Genomic DNA, 16,022 nt, shown 5'->3' with positions numbered 1-16,022 from the left:
TGACATGGCCTGTGCATCTCTAGAGTCCCATCTCTTCTGCTCTTGTGTGGGAGCAGGATCTACATCAGGAGCTCTTTGAGCACCTCCCCTTTGAGGCGTTGCTGGCTGAATGGTATGTGGGCGTGTGTCATCACCACACACGATGCCCCAAAGCCCTTTGGCTACCAGCAAATTACGGACCATAAAACTCCAGAGGGAGTAATTAGATCCATCCAGCTTGTCCTCCTGGGTGAGCACACCAAATACATCTGTAGCATTCTGTGCCATGTCAACAAAATATATCTGCAAGCAAACCAAGCACCAATGTGCACTGCCAGGCAACCAAATGTCCTGTGCAAATGTATGCCTGCAAACCAAAGCAAGTGTAAACCTGCACCAAATTGTCCAATTACACTCAATGTGTATACATACGCGACAAATCGCAGCTGTAATCAGAAAATCCCCAATTTTTATGCACTCCAATCGCTTCAATGTGCATCTAATTGGCCAATTTTCAGAAAAGCCCCAAATTTCTGCAAATGTAAGAGCTTCAATTTGCCAATTTTGACCTCAATTTTGAAAACCCCCAATTTGCTGATTTTGACCTCAATTTCAAAAACCCCCAAATTGCAGGCAAAGCAAAATGCCCAATTTTTTTTAATTTGTCCTGAAATTGAGAAATCCCCCAATTTGCCTGAATCCACCACCTGCAATCTGTCAAATCTTCCTTGGTTTTCTTTGTTTATTTTTTTTTCTGTTTACTGAAACAAAGTTACCTGGGCAGCAATGATGCACAGCCAGGGAAGTTGAAGCACGGAAGTACAGTCGAGAAGAGACCTGGGAGTCGGTGCAGGTGGAGACTCAACGAGCTGCAGGCGGGTATCTGTAGCCGGATGGAGACATGAAGAGAGTGTCGAGGAGCTGTCGGCAGGTAGACTCTTCTGTCGACGGGCAGCAGCCAGGTGGAAGCGAAGGTGAAACGCGTAGAGGCGAATGGCAGGTGAAGGCGTTGGAGTCGGACAAGAGTGAGGCCAGCGCTGGAGTCGTGAGCTAGCGCGAATGGCCTGTAACGGGCGAGCAGTGGAGCCGTTACGATGGCTGTGGGCAGCCGACGGGGAGAAAAGCAGAGGGGTGCTGGGAGCTGCTGGGCATGGTGGTGTCGGGCGAGCGAGAGGCGACGAGGCGCTGGGAGGCCTGGAACTGAACGGCGACGGCGGGTGGGAGCAGGCGGTGATTGGAACGAAGACGTGCCAGAAGGGAGCACCAGATGCCGGACTTGGTCGACGGCCAGAATGGAGCACCAGACGCCGGACGGAGCGTTGCTGGGCGCCGGAACAGAAAGGTGTTGACGTCGACCGGCTGGGGGCTCGGGGGCTCTGACGGAGGAACAGAACCGACGGGCACTGGCTGCCGGATGAACGGAGCCACGTAAGTTGCTGTGGCTGTCGGCTGGGAACGGCGGTGCCGCCCGCGAGCTGAGTGGTGGTGGTGGGCTCCCCACTAGTGCCGCCCGAATTCGGTGGCCGGACGGTGGAGCAGTTGGACGGAACTGGCGGACGGAAGCCACAGACGGACGGACGTCGACGGAAAAACACAGCGTCGACGGAAATTCGCAGTCGACGGAAAAAACACAGCGTCGACGGAATTCCACAGTTTTTTTCTGCAGATTCACACAAGCACTGCTCCAGGGCAAGCTCCCAGCTTTGATACCAAATGTTGGGTGTTGGACTCACACACTCACACACACAAACCTGCACATTAGGGTTAGGTGCAGGGTAGAGAAGCTCACACACAGAAATGAGAGAGAGAGAGAGAGTGAGCCAAAAGTGTGGTATCCACAAAATGCAAGTCAACCCTTGCATGTGTGCCACATCCATATAATATAGAAGTACAAAATATTATATGTTACAGTGTCCTTTCACACTTGATGTCCAAGGGGAAAAACCACATGGGAAAAAGTGCCCTTGGTTAAGTCCTGTTCACACATAGCACTACCATAAGTGAGCATATGTCTACATACCCCTCAGCAAAATGGTGTTACTGAGAGGAAAAACAGGTCACTTATGGAGATGGCATGATGTATGGTCAAGAGCCAAGCTTTGCCACATGCATTTTGGCTTGAGGCTGTCATGTGTGCTGCATATGTACTCAATAGGTGTCCCACTAAGGCCTTGGAGTCTATTACTTCATACGAAGCTTGGCATGGTAGGAAGCCTTCTATTGGTCACTTGCGTGTCTTTGGTTGCTTGGCCTATGCTTTAGTGCCTGTGCAACAACGCAAGAAATTGGATGATAAGGCTGTCAAATGCATTTTTGTTGGTTACAGTGCTGAGAGCAAGGGTTACAGATTGTATCATCCGCAGTCAAAGCGTATCTTGATTAGTCGAGATGTTTTTTTTGTGGAAGATGCTCTGCAGCCTTTGTTATCATGTACCAAAGAGACAGGTGTGAGCTCACGGGATGTATTTAATACATTGTTGCCTCTCTTTACAGGTGGGAATTCAAATGTAAGTCCTAATCAGGCAAATATTCAACCTATGCAGATTTCAAACGACATCATAGATCAGTCTATTTCTGATGCAGATTTACAGGATGTAATTTCTGAGGATAGGGCTGAAAATGAGCAGGCTAGAGGTATGCCTAAATGGTTGGTGCAAACCTTGCGTGATAGTAAAATTGATGCACCTATATCTAGTCGTACTCGTTCAGGTTTTCAGCATGCCTCTTATGCATCAGATTGTTATGCTTTGGCTGTGTCTAGTATGTGTGAAGAGGAAGAACCTCTTTCATTTGATGAGGCACAAAAATCAGAAAATTGGTTGGCTGCAATGCAAAGTGAATATGATGCTATAATGAAGAATGGAACATGGTCTTTGTGTGATTTGCCTATTGGTAAAAAGGTCATTGGATGTAAGTGGGTTTTTAAGTTGAAACGAAAGCCAGATGGCAGTGTTGATCGCTATAAGGCTAGACTTGTTGCAAAGGGTTATGCTCAAGAAAAGGGCATTGATTTTGATGAGACCTTTGCTCCTACTTGTCATATGACTACCATTCGTAGCATTTGTGCATTGGCAGCTCATAATGGTTGGAATGTACATCAGTTGGACATAAAGACTGCGTTCTTGAATGGAGATTTGCATGAGGAGGTGTATGTATCGCAGCCTCGTGGTTTTGTTCAAAGAGGGCAGGAAAACAAAGTGTGCAGGTTGAAAAAGGCTTTATATGGTTTAAAGCAAGCTCCACGAGCTTGGTATGAAAAGATACATGCATATTTGACTGTACATGGTTTTCAGAATAGTCCAACAGAAAGTACTTTATATGTTAAATGTGTGGATGATGTACATCTAATCATTGCTCTCTATGTCGATGACATGGTGCTCAGAGAACCAAATGAAAGTCATATTGCTGATTTTAAGGCTGATTTGAATGCCTCTTTTGAGATGTTAGATTTGGGGCATTTGCATCATTATTTGGGGATACAATTTAAGCAGTGTGATGGAGGTATTGCTTTGTGTCAGACAAAGTATATTGAGACATTGTTACGGAGATTTGGCCTTGAAGACTGCAAGCCTATTGCTACTCCAATGGAGACAGGTTTGAAGTTGAGTCTTCATGATGCTGGAGATCACTTTGATGTCACACTCTATCAGACAGCTGTTGGTTGCCTCATTTATGTATGCATTACGAGGCCGGACATCCAGTTTGCAGTCTCACAGGTGAGCAGGTTTATGCATAGCCCAGGGTCTCAGCATTGGAATGCAGTTAAACGCATCTTTCGCTACTTGAATGGCACCATACATCTTGGGTTGTTTTATCCCAAGGGGGGATCGTTGCCGCCAGATTTACATGCTTTTTCGGACTTTGATTGGGCTGGTTGCTATGACACAAGAGTGTCCACAAGTGGTTTTTGTTTCATGCTCGGTAGCTCATGCATATCTTGGTTGAGCAAGAAGCAACCTAATGTGGCCACTTCTAGTTGTGAAGCTGAGTACAGGGCAGCTTTCACAGCTACGGTTGAGTGTGTGTGGCTCAGACGGCTTATGGCTAACTTGGGTGTTGGACAGGAGTCTGCCACCTCTATCTTCACTGACAGTCAGAGCGCATTGGCAGTTGCGAGAAACCCAGTTTTTCATGCTCGCACAAAGCACATTGAGGTGCATTATCACTATGTCAGGGAGAGACTCTCAGCAGGAGAGATCAGCTTGGCCTATGTGCCAACACAGGACAACCTCGCCGATCTTTTCACAAAGGCGCTTCCTCGTGAGAAGTTCAAAGCTTTCCGCAAAGCTTTGGGCTTGCTCCCCTTTGTGGACTGATCTACTTCGGGCATGGTACTCCCCTATACATGAGTGCCAGCTCTCATTCACACCATCACTCCCAGGGGGGATTTGTTGCCATATATATATAGGCAGTGATGTGTGTGAACACACTTAGGACCGCTGGGGTACTTTTTCCCTCTTTAGGAGGTTTTTTCCCCCGGCTTGTATATACGCCCATCCTTCTAGGGCTAACTTATCTTTTGTACATTGACACAATCTAATACTTTGTGTTGTGTACATTCTTGCTTCTTCTTCTCCAAGCTTTGTGTGCTTTCCTGCAACCCTAATTCCAACATTGACCGGTGATACATGCACGTACATGTGCCTCTATGTCTTTTCGCATACCTGGCCAAAAGAAATACTGCTCAATCATGTGCGTAGTAGGCATTATGCCTCTATGACCGACCAGCATATGGAGGAGCATGGCACTCATCCAAAACCTTTTGCCTCATGTGAGACACCACACATAGACAATTACCTTTCATAAGATAACCCTCTTTGATCACATATGAGGCATATGCATGACCAGCCATCAAGTCAGCCCAAATAGTGGCAAAATCAGCATTCGTATGATACAAATCAATAGCTGCTACATATAGCTTTCATGCCACTACATTCTTCTTTCGTGGGGTGTGGAAGGTCTGAAAATGAAACATAGAGAGGAAATTAGCCATCCTCATATGCTTCTCTGACAATTTAGTTTGGATAAGAAAATACCTCAAACTCTGGTGATCTGTCTTCATAGTGAAATCAGCCCCAAGAAGGTAATGTTTCCATATGGTTCGTGCATGAATTACACTCAAGAGCTCTTTCTCATAAACACCAAGAGAGAGCTCTGCATTATGTAATCTACGGCTCTCATAAGCTACAACATGTCCCTCTTTATTTAGGACAACTCCTATGCAATTTCCAAATGCATCAGCATTGCGAGATGCGTTTCTTCAACGGTATCACATTTCCAAGACGTTCGGGTAGAAGAAGCTGCCTATGGAGGATTCTTTAGCTAAATTTCACACTTTCCGCGGATGGAAGGATTTGGCCAATCATCCATCCAACGAAGTCACTATTGGATGGTTCGTATAGGGCCTATAGCCGAAGCTCATGAATTACATTCAAGAGCTCTTTCTCATAAACGCCAAGAGAGAGCTCTGCATCATGTAATCTACGGCTCTCATAAGCTACAACATGTCACTCTTTATTTAGGACAGCTCCTATGCAATTTCCAGATGCATCAGCATTGCGAGATGCATTTCTTCAATGGTATCGCATTTCCAAGACGTTCAGGTAGAAGAAGCTACCTATGGAGGATTATTTAGCTAAATTTCACACTTTCCGTGGATGGGTGGATTTGGCCAATCATCCATCCAACGAAGTCACCGTTGGATGGTTTGTACAGGGCCTATAGCCGAAGCTACATGAAGCATTGGCTTTGATGGTTTTAGTTCACATTGATTTTGATATGCTAGTGGAAGCTGTTGTACTATCAGAAAGGGTGCTAGAGTGGTTGATTTACATTCAAAAAAGAAACAAAGGAGCAGTGGGTCAACTCCATGACTCAGTGTGGACCGTGGAGGTAGTAAACATTGTTGCACTGGTGGTGGGGTTGGGTGACAGTGGAGAAACTTTGGGTCACTAGCCTTCCAAAAAGGCTTTGGGTGACAGTGGAGAAACTTTGGGTCACTAGCCTTCCAAAAAGGTGCTCTTGAATGGTAGTGGTACTCTACCCATCAGGAGTCCAAGGCTTCAAGGTTGCTTTGGGAGCCTCCGTTTGCACTATGATCCAAGGGCTATCTGGGGTCTGCTACTGAAGGTGTTGAAGCGAAGCTAGGCTATAACGGAGGCTCTTGGGAGGTCTAGAGCCAATCCTGAGGTGATGACTTGAGAAATAAGCTGATTTCCTCAACCGCTCTATCCGGTATTGTGCGGAAGAGCCAAGGGAAGGTCGTCTCCGAGATCTCCTCTACTCGCTATCACACCTCAGAGTCTTGGATGAGGCAGTCAGAGAGTTTGGTCATCAGTTGGTATGCACACCGAGTCTCCCCGATCACAGGCCCATTCGTCAAAGTAGAAATGCTCTAGCATGACTATTGGGATAGGTGCTGGTGCAGTATGACATGGAGAAAAGGTGAGTGGTGTAGCCCTGAAGGATGCTAGGCATTGTGAGTTGTGACCCCTATGGAGAAGATCAACTCCTACCAATGTGCTCTTTCCCTCCCCAAAGATGGTGGAGTTTGCGTGACTGCTTTGGTGATTCTTGGGGACTCTTATCGCGTTGAAATCTCCACCCAGTGACACCCAATGTGCCCTGCCTGGCATAAGGTCACCAGAGTTGGTCATTTGGGGAAGAAGCTGGCTGCTGATGGATATGCAGACTGTGAGAATGAGATCCAAACAAGTTAGAGAAAATGAGGAAGCTTGCACACGTCCTAGATAGGGGATAGTAGTGGAAGAAATTATATCAATTAAAGAAAACACTCGATGGAGCAAGAATTGCAAAGCAATGTGATTATTTCAATCAAGATATTAATACACAAAGATAAAGACCTGTGTACAACTTTTTCAGTAAGCAGCCAGAAATTGTCACCTATTGCCTTCGGTGAGTGAGTTGGAAGGGGGGGTGAGGCTCTTGCAGGTAGGAGGCTGTTTTCAGCAGCTTTAGGAGGCTGTTATTATTTTTTTATTGTTAAACCCTATCTTGCATGTGAAAAACAAACACATACATCATAACACGCTGGTCTAAAACTGAGATAGAATGAAACACGTGCATCCGAAGCTCGCAAGTACACCACAAAGTCTCGTACACAACCACAAAGTACACCAGAAAAGAAAAACATGTAAAAAGTGATTGGAGAGATGAGAAAGGTGAGGTAAGAGAGCTCGAAGGTTGTGTCAATGGAGAGCGGTGGAAGCCTTGCAAGCTTCTTCTCCCCCTTTCACAAAGAGAAAGACCTGTCCCTTTTTAGGGGCCTTGAAAGTTCAGCATGCAAGGTTATGGAGTTCATTTGGGAGCTCAAGGTAGTCATGAGATAATGGCTATGTAAACCTCAAGAGTGAGGTTAAATGAAGAGGCAAAAATTGCAGCTAGAAGAGGGCTGCAAAGGGAGATTCTATAGTAAGGATGGAAGTGGATCAGCACCCCAAATCGGTGTACGAGCTAAGCTTGGGCATATGGAGCCCTAAAGAGAAAGCAATGAAGTTGGTGGTAAAGACGAGCATGGATGCAACACTTAGAGCACTTAGCAATGCAAAGCTAAGTCTAAGGTTGCCATGATAGTTGGGATGAGCTCTTGCAGCAAAAGAAAGCAAGCAAGTAGTCGTGGCAAATTCAGAGGCGCTTGTTGCACACACAATGTTAAGCAGCAAGTAAGAAGGGCAGCATAGTAGCGTATGAACATGTGAGAGAGAGAGAGTTTCAATCTCAAAACACTAATTTTTACTTTATCAGAAACGCTGGGATCAGCTAGGAGCGAAAGAACTTTTGCTGTAATCAAAGAAGGTCTCATCTGAACTATGCAATCACTTATCATTTCCTAGCGCAAACAAGCCTTAAAAAATCTAAGAAGAGGGCAGACTTCGAATGGTCAAGAGGCCTCAGAGATAAACGAGCATCAACAGACCCACGCTCTGCAAGGAGGGTGAATGATCATCAGCGATCCCGTTAGGGAAACAAGCTTAACCTCAAGCTTGACTGCAAAAAGGCGCTGATGAGCAAGTGCAGAGGTGTCCATAAGCACCACGGCAGCCACGGCCGGTGCGCTAGCTATAGGCATAGGCGGATTGGTGGTGGGCGGAGCCGAGGCCGCCGAGCTGACCAACCAGAGTCGACAACTGAACAAGCTCGCAGAGACAATCAAGGTGGAACAAGAGCTACTGAGAAAGGCCAAGCAAGACACTAATGATCAGGAAGAAGTGCAGGTTCCCTTGGAGAAGAAGGCCAACTGACCATCTGACTTGTGGGCCCGATTGGCAGTCTTGGAGTGTAGCAGAAAAGAAAAGCTGCAAATTAGAGCGCAGCATCATGCCAATGACAAGATGGTGGCTGCAGTGAATGGTTCACAAATTTCTTTAAAAAAAAAAAAGATAACGTTCAAAGTTCTAACGTAAGGCCTAAAATTTACCTTATTAAGCCCCCATTCACACAAGTTCTTGTAAACACTTAAGGCCTTGTTCACATGCATAAAAGAGCAGCATGTGTTTGCCTTGTTTGTATAAAATATCCCATGTATATGTGTTGACACGTGGGTCGCTGTCCGGCTTCAGCCAAAAGACTTTGTAATTTTTATTCTCACCCACAATTGATGATGGGTAATTGTGCCCGAGCCTGCGTGCTCAAAACGAGGTTTTTTTTTGTAATCACCCATGGTATGAGGTTGCCTTGCCTGACCTCACTGAGAAGCTCAAAATGGTTGTCGCGTGATGTGTGCATGAGCGATGCACGTGTGAGGTGCATGCGCATGGGTTGGTTTCCACCCAAACTTATATGTTCAAATTGGACTCAGTGGTTCCGCTGTGAGCGAGTTGGCTCAAAATGGACTTGGTGTCTAAGATGGTAGACACGCGCACATATATTTGTTTGATGGACACTGCAATGTATCATTGAGGGGGAGTGTTGAGAGGTAGCGATTGCGGTTGTGCAATGCTACATTGATATGGGTGATGATGATAGGTGAAGTTGTGGAACACCTCGATTAAGAGGGGGTGTTTGGAGATGTAATCGCGGTGTTGTGTGTATGTGGGAAAGCACCCTAGAGGTGCAAGATAAGAATGTCACATGTAATATTGAATGGTGTGTGAGTGTTGACCAAAAGAGTGAAAAAGGAGTTGACACATGGATAATGATGTGTAAAGTGGAAAAAAGCTAGAAAGCCTATATCATTGTATGGATCATTGTGAATGCAATAAAGTAATAGAATTAAGTGTTGAGTGTGCAATCTCTCTCTCTTATGGAGTTCTTAGTGTGGTTTAATCCACCTTAATTTTGTTGCTTAATCTATATCTATCACCATGATCAATCCTATTTTAGGATTGTTTAACAAGCCCCCTTTCAAAACTGAGAGAGAAAGGGGCTGCAAACAATCCACCAAAACGCACCGGAAAGCAGCCTCCGGAAGGGAAAAGAAGAAGCTGGGAAAGGAGAGGATCTGTCAAAGCCAATGGCTGCACCATACGCAAACACACCACCTCTAGTTGCTGACCTGACTGTAAAATAGCGGACACTCCTTGCAAAAGCTGCTGCAAATTCCTAGGAAAGAAAAACGCAGCACCTCCAACATAGCACCTTTGCACCAATCAGGAGAAAAACGCAAAGACAAGAGCATGGCAGGAAGAAGACGTGGATGAAGGAGAGGCATAGAAGAAAAAAACTCAGGTTCAACAGAAAACACAACCAACCAATCACCAACCAATGCAGCCCCTCCAGATTGCACATGGACTTCGCGAGGAAACGCAGGGCAGGAGCAATAGGAGATGAAAACGCTGATCAAGAAGGGAGAGTAATAGAAGAAAATGTAGCAATGTCTTTGTCCGCCGAAAATGCAGAAGAGGGAGCAAAACACAGAAATGGGCAGCAGGGACCTAGTCGTCTGATACCTTGATAAAGTTGCACAATGCGGAAGCAAAACAAAGGGGAGAGAGAGAAAGAAAGAAAGCTTTATTAACGTCTACTAGAGGCCGAAGTCGGCCTATGAGACAAAACAATATACAACTGTCAATGTCCTTTGGGTATCCAGATAATAGAAAAAGGTACAAGGTACAAAGCTGAAAAGCTAAGGATCGATGGGAGAGTGGACCATCAAAACTGACAAGGGATGGATGGAGCTCTATCACTAGGGGCTCAATGTGCAGTACTGTATTAACGTCTTCAAAATGCCAAAATGACCTATGAGACCAAAAGGTTACATCATATCCATGAGGTATATCATCCTGGGTACAAAATAGTAATAAAGAGACACATCAGACACCTTTGCATATTGTAAACCATTTAGGGTGGTCAGCAGAAGCATTGTTGTTGTTTTTTTTTGGTCGAAAACAAAAGTATACAGAAGGTTGGATATATGCCTTTGGAGTACCATTGCAATTATTTTTGGTTATTGCTACCTCTGCCAGCTCTAGCTATACTAGTTTTGTGGCTCTATTGGATTGATCAAACTTTAATATTGACATTGAACGGATAGGAAGGCATAGCTTTGTGGTACATCATTTTTTATTGTATAAGAAGACGACCTTTGTAATCCTATTAAAGTACAACTGAATTGGTCAAAGTACAGAGATGATCGATACCTTCTCATTTCAGTCCAAGTTGCCGGAGATCCTAGATCTACAAGCAAACACTGGGAAGGGCAGAAGTGTGAGGGTGGGCAGGAGGGCGAGAGGTTGACCCTGTGGGGGAGGCACCGCTGGGTGGGTTGTGTGTGTAGTATTTCGTGTGTGGGGGGTGGTTGTTCAGTGGGCTGCTATGCATGGAGCTCTGTCCGATCTTGACGCTACTATTGTCTCTGAATCAAAATAATGAAGAGTTAGGGTTTCACTAGCCAAAGAAAAAAGGTGAGTTTGCACAAAGTTACTTTGCAGGAAAGAAAAATTGTGTCCGATTTTGTGAGACCTTTGCATATTGTAAACCATTTAGGGTGATCAGCAGAAGCGTTGTTTTTTTTGGTCGAAAACAAAAGCATACATAAAGTTGGATATATGCCTTTAGAGTACCACTGCTGTTATTTTTGGTTATTGCTACCTCTGCCACCTCTAGCTATACTAGTTTTGTGGCTCTATTGGATTGATCAAACTTTAATATTGATGTTGAATGGATAGGAAGGCATAGCTTTGTGGAACTTCTTTGTGATTTTTGATTGGATAAGAAGATGATGTTTGTTATCCGATCCGTTTCTAATGTTCTGTACTTAAAATTCTTGATACTGAATGTACTTGATTATTGTGCTTCTTATTTTCCTGTTTTGTCTTTTGTGAGCTTCAGGTGCTGGGCGACATGCCAAGGAAGAGGTTTGAATTTGTGAGAAAGGAGCCTGTATGTGAGCCCTTTGATCTTGCACCTGGAGTTTCTGTCATGGATGCTCTTAAACGAGTTTTACATCTTCCCTCTGTCTGTTCCAAGCGTTTTTTAACGACAAAGGTATGTTCTTTCTTTGAGAAAGTGCAATGAAGCCTTTTGTGGATACTTTACAAGAGTGTTTTTACTATAACGACATATTTGTGAGGTTTAACTTGTGTTTGATTTATGCGCTCTTTTCTGTTTGTAGGTTGATCGGTGTGTAACTGGCCTTGTTGCACAGCAGCAAACTGTAGGCCCTCTCCAGCTCACGCTCTCAGATGTGGCAGTAATTGCTCAGGTCTAATTTTATTTTTTGAATGAGCCAGAAGTTGGCTGCTTAAATTAATGTTGATTGAATAAGTATGACAAATGGCTCAATTAGTGTTCACTTGGCCAACTGAAATGTTCTGCTTTAATCTTTAGTTTTCTAGTAGCTTTTATCATTCATGGTACTTTTCTTATTTCACTGTTTACATCAACGTCAAGATTATTTCCCCCACAAGGCTCACATCAATCATTCATTACAATGTCACACTGGACCATTAACACCCCTTTGTAAGAAAATGGAACTGCCGGAAGACCCATAATGGAACCTTTAATTTTATCATTAAAATAGCTAATGAAGTGAGGTTAAATTCACAACAATGGGGCCCGAGGGATGTGTTAAATTTTCCTCATTTGAAATTTTGGGACTTCAGGTAGCTAAATATAATTGGCCTCAATGGCTTATGCCTACAGGGTTGAAAATGTGGAAGTAAGACAGCCTCTGCTAGGCAGTTTAACTCTTCAAAGTCCTAGGTAGACTTGTTGGTCCTGGTATGTCTTTTGATAGATTCTAATAGAACTGAGATACATGTTGTACACAGGGTTTTCCCAGAGCTTTGCTCTGATGGGTGTTATGTTACGTGAGTTTGTGATGATTCCTTGTTTGTGGCTCTTAATCTACGGAGATTTGTTCCTGTTGGACTTTGGCATGATTATTAGATGATGCATTGACACTCGTGATGAAGAAAAGACCTGAATAGCTCAAGCCCAAGCGGCTAATTGGCTAACCAATTTGGTCGAGTGTTTACCTGATAGACAAATCAAGCAATTACTTAATGATGCAGAGTGCCAGGGGGAAGTTATTGACCAGAAGATGCATGGGCAACAAGTCAACTATTTTGAAAAGCTGTTCACATAGAAAGTATTGAATTGTGACAATGGAACACTAAGGCTTGTACTTTTAGTTGAGCGAGAAAAGGAATACATGGAATACTGTAGGCTTGACGCTGATAAGTTAAGGTTCTGTGCTGCAGACCTACACAGGTCTAACTGGTGGCGCCTGTGCTATTGGTGAACAACCTATCAAGGTTTTGTATCATCTTCTCTGTACAAGAATTCTTGCTACATTTAATTCTTATCGACGGCGGATGGTTACGCTTGTTTTTTTGTCCGTTGTTCAGGGGCTACTTGATCCCAAGGCGATGGCTAGGTTGGCAGTGGGCGAAGCCCTCACAAACCTTGTGTGGGCAAAGGTAATAAACTGCTTCTGTTCTCATTGCATCTGTAGGGTAATTTGTGAAACTGAATATGTCGGTGCAAATTTGGCAGGTAACTGCACTTGAGGATGTTAAAGCCAGTGGAAATTGGATGTATGCTGCTAAGCTTGATGGTGAAGGGGCTTGCATGTATGATGCTGCAGTTGCCCTACGAGATGCCATGATTGAACTGAAAATAGCCATTGATGGTGGGAAAGACAGCCTGTCTATGGCTGCTCAAGCAGGGGGACAATTGGTGAAAGCTCCAGGTGACTTGGTCATAAGTGTCTATGCAACATGCCCGGATATAACCAAAACAGTTACACCTGATTTGAAGGTTAGGATTTGTTTTACAGCCACACTAGTTGATGTTCAAAGTTAGCATTCATCTACCTCACAGTTGTTCAAGAGGAAAAAATGTCATGATGCTTTTTCATGTTGTGCAGCTTGGAGACAAAGGGGTGCTTTTGTACATCGACCTAGCAAATGGAAAGCGTCGGCTTGGAGGGTCTGCCCTTGCACAGGCCTTTGATCAGGTAGGTTCAGATTGGTCAGTCTACTTACCTGCTACACGAAAACTTCCTTGCCTTTGTTCTGCCCATTGATACATTAGTTTTTTTTTTTCCCTTCAGATTGGCAACGTCTGCCCGGACTTGGATGATGTTTCTTACCTTGGAAAAGTTTTCTTAGCTGTACAGGTGAGACACTCTCTCTATTCAGTGTTGAGCCTTCTCTGTTTTGCTTGCATAACTCAATGAGGCTCGTTTTACAGGGCCTGCTGGATAAGAAAGTCATTTCTGCTGGGCATGATATAAGTGATGGTGGTATAATTGTTGCATTATTGGAAATGGCATTCGCTGGCAATTGTGGCTTGAAAGTTTGCCTGCAAACACCTGATGGCAGTCAATCTTCTAGGCTTTCCCTGTTTGAAACTTTATTTGCTGAGGAGTTAGGTCTGCTGCTTGAGGTCGGTAACATGAGATATCTTGCCAATTTTTTCTTTCTAGAAGTGGCATTATTTCTGCACTACTTTCCAAACTGCTGGTATCAGAAGTGTGTTGTTCTGTCTACATGCTTGTAGGTTGATCATAGGATGCAGAATGAAATAATTGATGAGCTTGCAGCAGCTGGTGTTTCTTGTACTATGATTGGCCATGTTACAACCTCACCACTCATAAATTTATCAGTCAATGGTCATGAATGTATAAGTGCATCAACCATGGAGCTGCGGGACATCTGGGAAGAGACTAGTTTTACTTTAGAGAGGCTGCAGAGGTTGGAGTCATGTGTTGAAGCTGAGCAACAAGGACTAAAAAGCAGGACTCTGCCTTCATGGAAGCTTTCATTTACTCCTACCAAGACAAAAGAGAAGCTCATAACATCCGAAGCAAAGCCGAAAGTGGCCATCGTTAGAGAGGAGGGAAGTAATGGTGATCGAGAAATGTCAGCCATGGTGTACTCTGCAGGTTTTGAGCCTTGGGATGTTGCCATGTCTGATCTACTGTCAAAAAGCATCAGCTTGAAGGACTTCAGAGGAGTAGTTTTTGTCGGGGGTTTTAGCTATGCAGATGTTTTAGACTCTGGAAAGGGATGGGCAGCTACTATTCGTTTCAATGATGCTCTTTTGCAACAGGTATTTTCTCACTTGTTTGTAAGATTTGTAGTGTTATGATTCAGAAAGCTGACAAAGGAGACTAACATTGGAGAGCCATTTTGATGCAGTTTGAAGAGTTCTACAGACGTCCGGATACATTCAGCCTTGGTGTTTGCAACGGCTGCCAGCTCATGGCCCTTCTAGGCTGGATTCCTGGTGTTGAGGCCCGTAGTTTGCAGAGAGGCAACGATGATAAATCCCAACCCCGGTTTATCCATAATGAATCTGGTCGATTTGAATGCAGATTCAGCTCTGTCAGGATTGAAGACTCACCCGCCATAATGCTTGAAGGCATGTCTGGCACAACAACTGGAATTTGGGTTGCCCATGGAGAAGGACGCGCACTGTTTCCTGACCAGACAGTTTTGGAGAAAGTTATCAACTCCAATCTGGCCCCAGTTAGGTATTGTGATGACATTGGGGAAGTGACAGAGACCTACCCATTCAATCCAAACGGCTCACCTTTAGGCATTGCTGCATTGTGCTCTCCAGATGGTAGGCACTTGGCCATGATGCCTCATCCCGAGCGATGCTATCTCATGTGGCAATACCCCTGGTATCCAAGAGAATGGGAGGCCTTAGATCCAGCAGGCCCTAGTCCATGGCTGCGTATGTTCCAAAATGCTCGAGATTGGTGTGAAAGACAACATAGTGGTTAAGCTGTGGTAAGCTCCTCAAACAAAGATGCCAAACGTGTCCTGCTGCATACGATACAGGGGCACAGGGTTCACTGTCATGGCTATGGTTGCCTAAAATTTTACAGTCATCCTTGTGTCAGCAGAGTTCTAAAACTTCACTGAACTTTACAAGACAAAACGTCATTCAGTTATGTTCGACTGGCCACTAGTGCACAGGAAATCCATGCTGAGTGAACTGTAGCCAAGTGGAGACTTTGTGAGCTGTTACGTGCATGAGCATTTTCCCTTTTCCTAAAGGGAATACAGCCTTCATGGATACACTCTCTCTCTATATAATTCTATGGTTGATTTATAAAGCTGCCAATCTGAGGCTGATAGACAATGTGTAATTCCTTGATATTAGAAGTGGTATGTTTGCAGAATCGGTTCTGCTACAAACACTCCTCTCTCTATATAATTCTATGGTTGATTTATAGAGCTGCCAATAGACAATGTGTAATTCCTTGATATTAGAAGTGGGTATGTTTGCAGAATTGGTTCTGCTACAAACATGGGTGGTTCCAATGCTGTAGTTAAAAGAATGAGGTATGGAGATTCTCAAGATGGACAAGTGCTGGTCGAATTCTCGTTCTTACAGATTCATTCTTCTCTCTCCCCTAACAAAAGGCCCTCGCATAGTATTTGCTTTCTATGGTACATAGCAAAATTCTGTCATTGCGCTGCTTTTATATTGCGTTTTACTAGGGTTCCCTACTCTCACTCTCACTGTTGTAATAATCAGAACAAGACGACCATCATCCGATAATCATCATAACTATTGACAAAGCGTCTGCGTTCAGGTTTTGGCTTGCTGTGCATAGCTTTTGT

At 44.3% G+C, this 16,022-nt stretch overlaps 1 protein-coding gene and 1 non-coding gene across 4 annotated transcripts in view; one reads left to right on the top strand and one right to left on the bottom strand.

The window, feature by feature from the left end:
• The window catches only part of PUR4 (purine biosynthesis 4), a 79,074-nt gene extending 63,312 nt beyond the window's left edge, over positions 1–15,762 (top strand). The window contains exons 22-32 of one of the 3 annotated variants that reach the window (XM_086777826.1): positions 11,269–11,424; positions 11,552–11,641; positions 12,642–12,695; positions 12,789–12,860; positions 12,937–13,200; positions 13,310–13,399; positions 13,496–13,561; positions 13,636–13,830; positions 13,945–14,496; positions 14,586–15,182; positions 15,687–15,762. In XM_086777826.1, coding sequence (XP_086633952.1) covers positions 11,269–11,424; positions 11,552–11,641; positions 12,642–12,695; positions 12,789–12,860; positions 12,937–13,200; positions 13,310–13,399; positions 13,496–13,561; positions 13,636–13,830; positions 13,945–14,496; positions 14,586–15,176 — 2,130 coding nt within the window. In that variant the 3' untranslated portion in view covers positions 15,177–15,182; positions 15,687–15,762. Of the gene's footprint in view, positions 1–11,268; positions 11,425–11,551; positions 11,642–12,641; positions 12,696–12,788; positions 12,861–12,936; positions 13,201–13,309; positions 13,400–13,495; positions 13,562–13,635; positions 13,831–13,944; positions 14,497–14,585 lie in introns of all 3 variants that reach the window. The other 2 variants (XM_086777827.1, XM_086777825.1) reach the window with 2 other exon arrangements.
• Positions 7,747–7,834, bottom strand: LOC147616770 (small nucleolar RNA snR60/Z15/Z230/Z193/J17). The gene has a single exon (XR_015262572.1). It is a non-coding gene; the product is annotated as a small nucleolar RNA snR60/Z15/Z230/Z193/J17 (small nucleolar RNA).
• Positions 15,763–16,022: the final 260 nt, after the last annotated feature.

This window comes from Cibotium barometz, chromosome 38 (genome assembly GCF_041138505.1).
Source record: "Cibotium barometz isolate CiBa-2024 chromosome 38, ASM4113850v1, whole genome shotgun sequence".
In the NCBI taxonomy this organism is placed as follows: domain Eukaryota; kingdom Viridiplantae; phylum Streptophyta; class Polypodiopsida; order Cyatheales; family Cibotiaceae; genus Cibotium; species Cibotium barometz.
This window is presented reverse-complemented; position numbering and strand designations above follow the sequence as displayed.